This window comes from Meleagris gallopavo, chromosome Z, assembly GCF_000146605.3.
Source record: "Meleagris gallopavo isolate NT-WF06-2002-E0010 breed Aviagen turkey brand Nicholas breeding stock chromosome Z, Turkey_5.1, whole genome shotgun sequence".
Lineage (NCBI taxonomy): Eukaryota > Metazoa > Chordata > Aves > Galliformes > Phasianidae > Meleagris > Meleagris gallopavo.
In genome coordinates, this window is record NC_015041.2 from 219,216 (window position 1) to 222,818 (window position 3,603).

At 42.2% G+C, this 3,603-nt stretch overlaps 1 protein-coding gene across 1 annotated transcript in view; it reads left to right on the forward strand.

Moving 5' to 3' along the window:
• Window positions 1–641: 641 nt before the first annotated feature.
• LOC104914729 (asparagine--tRNA ligase, cytoplasmic-like) overlaps window positions 642–3,603 on the forward strand; it is a 95,229-nt gene continuing 92,267 nt past the window's right edge. Inside the window, exons 1-5 of the mRNA XM_010725115.3 lie at window positions 642–757; window positions 919–984; window positions 1,092–1,184; window positions 1,705–1,794; window positions 2,510–2,588. Of these exons, the coding sequence (XP_010723417.2) occupies window positions 925–984; window positions 1,092–1,184; window positions 1,705–1,794; window positions 2,510–2,588 (322 nt within the window). The 5' untranslated portion in view covers window positions 642–757; window positions 919–924. The remainder of the gene's footprint in view (window positions 758–918; window positions 985–1,091; window positions 1,185–1,704; window positions 1,795–2,509; window positions 2,589–3,603) is intronic.

Below are 3,603 nucleotides of genomic sequence, written 5' to 3' on the forward strand. Positions count from 1 at the left end.
TAAAGGGAGCCTACAGACAGGAGGGGAGTCAGCTCTTTGAAAGGGGAGATAACTGCAGGGCAAGGGGAAATGGTTTGAAGTCGAGGGAGGGAAGATTGAGTTTGGATGTCAGGGGGAAATTCTTTACAGAGAGAGTGGTGAGGTGCTGGAACAGCTGCCCAGAGAGGCTGTGGATGCCCCGTCCATCCCTGGAGGTGTTCAAGGCCAGGTTGGATGGGGCCCTGGGCAGCCTGGGTTGGTCTTAAATGTGGAGGTTGGTGGCCCTGGATGTGGTAGGGGGTTGGAGCTTCATGATCCTTGAGATCCCTTCCAACTTGGGCCATTCTGTGATTCACACTGCAGCAGTTCGCGTGTGGGCAGGGCTGTGCCTGCAGGGCTGTGGGCCGCACAGGTTTTACTCTCTGGTGTTTGCTGGCAGAAGAAGGGAGGTTTTTCTGTCTCTTTGGTGATGCAGTTGTTAGCTGTGTGTGAGCCATATTCTGGCCTGAGCTGTCCGAGCTTTCTCAGTTTGTTCCTGCCTGCCTGAAAGTTAGTTAGCTGTAAGGAAGGCAGAAGGCAGCTCCATCGGACTCGATGTGCATTCCTGGGTGTGTCTGGTTTTCTCTTGTGCTTTGTTATTGCTGATTTTTTGGTTTTTCCTTGAGTAACTGCCTGATATTCATGATGTGTTACAGAAGAGTTGTATGTTTCTGAACGAGAGGGCAATGATTCCACCGGTGATGGAACGCAGAAGAAACCATTCAAAACTGTTCTAAAGGTAAGTGCAGCAAATGCATTCTTTTAAGCTGTCTGAGCTTTTTCAGCTCTGACCAAAAGGGTCAGAGCTGCGTTGCCTGCTTAGTCTCTCTAACAGAATTACTTTAGTTCACTTGCAGCACCACTGATTAATTTTTTTTTTTTCACTCCTCACATTTTTAGGCTTTGATGACAGCAGGAAAGGAACCATTTCCTACTATTTATGTGGATTCACAGAAGGAAAATGAAGTACTGTAACGTTTGAGCTTCCTAATATAAATTGTTTTAAAGTTTCTTTGCATGAAGAGCCACAGTTGTAACTTTCTGTCTTCTGCTGTCTGCTTGGATTGATCTAGAGATGGGCCATTATTTCAAAGTCACAGATGAAAAACGTCAAAAAACTGTGGCACAGGGAACAAATGAAGAATGAGGCGAAGGAGAAGAAAGAGGTAGGTTGCGAGTGGTGCCAAGTTGGAGGAAGTAGCTTGTTTAGGGAGTAGATTTAGTAGCTTGTAGTAGCAATGGTAATGGGAGGAGGGTTGGACAAGATGATCTTGTAGGTCCTTTCCAACCTTGTGATTCTACGATTCTATGATTTAAGCATGCTACCTTTCCTTTACAAAAACACTGGATGTCATTAGTGTTGTTCTCCCCATCCCATAAACATTTAGTTTGTTCTTCACCTTTATCATTGCTATACCTATGTTATTTACAGCTTGTCCTTGTTTAGACAGGGGCAAGCAAATGAGTGAAACTGAGTGAGCTTTGAGTTGTCACCATCTATTCGGTTTAAGCTTTCTGGGAAAAACGAGAAATGCTGCTGTGCAATGTTTCTCATTCTGGCCTTGAAATAGGGGCAGGCCTATGCACCCACATTTTACAATATCAGTATCTGTAAGTGTAGATTACAATGCTTACTTACAAAACCTGGTCACAATTACTTAGTATTTTCTTTTTTATCTCAACTAGGCAGAAGATCTGTTGAGAAGAGAGAAGAACCTGGAGGAAGCCAAGAAAGTTATTATCAAGAACGATCCCAGTCTTCCAGAACCAAAATGTGTGAGTAAGATATGGGATGCTTGGTACATGGCTCTGTTTCAGCATGTTGTCTGCACAAAGGTTGGTTCTCTGCTCTGTAGTTCTGGCATCTGCTGGAGGCCACTGTTGGGTTCTTGTCCCTAAACGTCATTTTATTTTTCTGGTTACTGGTGTATTCCAGTATACAGACAGTCTTTCCCACACACCCAATGGGTGTCTGAACCATTTTGATTCATGCATCAGGCTATTTTGTGTCAGTATCTGCTGGCAGAGGCCATATTTCTGTTTAGATTAGTTTTGCTTTGGCTGGCTATTGTAGTGGAGAGTGATGAAACACTGCTGATCAGAGGACATAATTTAAGTCACCGAGGCATGGAAAACAGTTCCTGTTTGGCTATTTGTAGATTCCTGCTGCTTTTGGGGATTTGGTGCCTCAGCTACTCATCTGGGTATACCTCTGCCAGGTCCATGTTTTGGTGCCTTCTGCTTCTTTTCTACCTGGTCTCAACTATTGAAGGTCTTCAGAAATTAATCCAGAGAGATATACTCACACTTCAGACTGCAGGAGAAGGTGTTTGAGGCACCCTTTCTAAATTTTCTGCTGATTTAGTTGCATCTGTGATGGCAGTTCCTGTTTTGGGGAGGGAAATGTCACACACATACTTAAAGTAATTGTGTAGAAAACTCCATCTAAATGGTGAGTTGTGTTCCTCTATTTCTGTTCCTTGTTTTACAGGTAAAGATTGGTGCTCTGGAGGCTTACAGAGGCCAGAGAGTAAAGATTTTTGGCTGGATTCATAGATTACGTAGGCAAGGTAAGCCACAAGCTCTTGTAAGGTGCCAAACCTTTGCAGAGAGGTGGAACAAATTTAGTAGCCATCAGAACTCGCATTGAATGAAACAATGCTTACTCTTAAGTTTTCAGACTGTCACTCATGTGGCCTTGTTGGTATATCACACCAATCAGTCCAACATTGACAAATTCTGCATATTGTCTGAGGATGGAGATATTTCTTAGTCAAAAATTTTTGAGATGTTGGATTTGGAGCTCTGTCTTACAACATTTCTTAAAAGACTTGTTTTGTTTTTTAATTTAATCCTACAGACTAAGGAGTTAACTAGCACCTGCTCACATGAATAACAAAAGAGAATTTTCTTTAAAGCTAAGTAAAGTGGCATAAATTCTTTTACAAGCATAATGAGTAAAACTTGTTTTCAGAATGATTGGTGCTCTTGTTTGCAAGGTGACATTTGCTGAGAAGTGACAGACTTGTGCACAACTTTCTAGTACAAACTAAAAACTAGTAGGCTGCTTATGCAAAAAAAAAAAAAAAAAAGCCCCTTAAGGGTATGACAGAGCTGATACCATTCACAGATGGTATTTTTTCACATTATCACTCAAGGTGTTGACCAAGCAGATACACACCTGGATATCTCAGGCATTTTCCAGAAAGTCAATCTTTGGGTCAGAGGCTGCTGCGGGGAAGTGGATGACCAGGGTGACATCACTTCAGGTGTAGCTTGGGCCTTTGTGTACAGCATTACAGTTAAACAGACTTGTGGTTCTCTCTGGACCATAAAAGTATGACAAGACAGTGCAATCCCAGCTGTGCTGAGCTTGGAGCATGCTTTTCTCTTGCTATTTCTATAACTGAGCTAATACTTCAGTGTTTTCTTGGAACATGTTTGTGGTTTTTCTTTAATAGAAGAATATAATCATGGTCCTTCTGCAATAATCTGCACATCAGTGGGTAATGTTTTTTTGGACTTGGATCTTTTCAGATGGATCAGTGAATACATCTGAGTCTCCCTATTTTTTTTTTTTTTCCT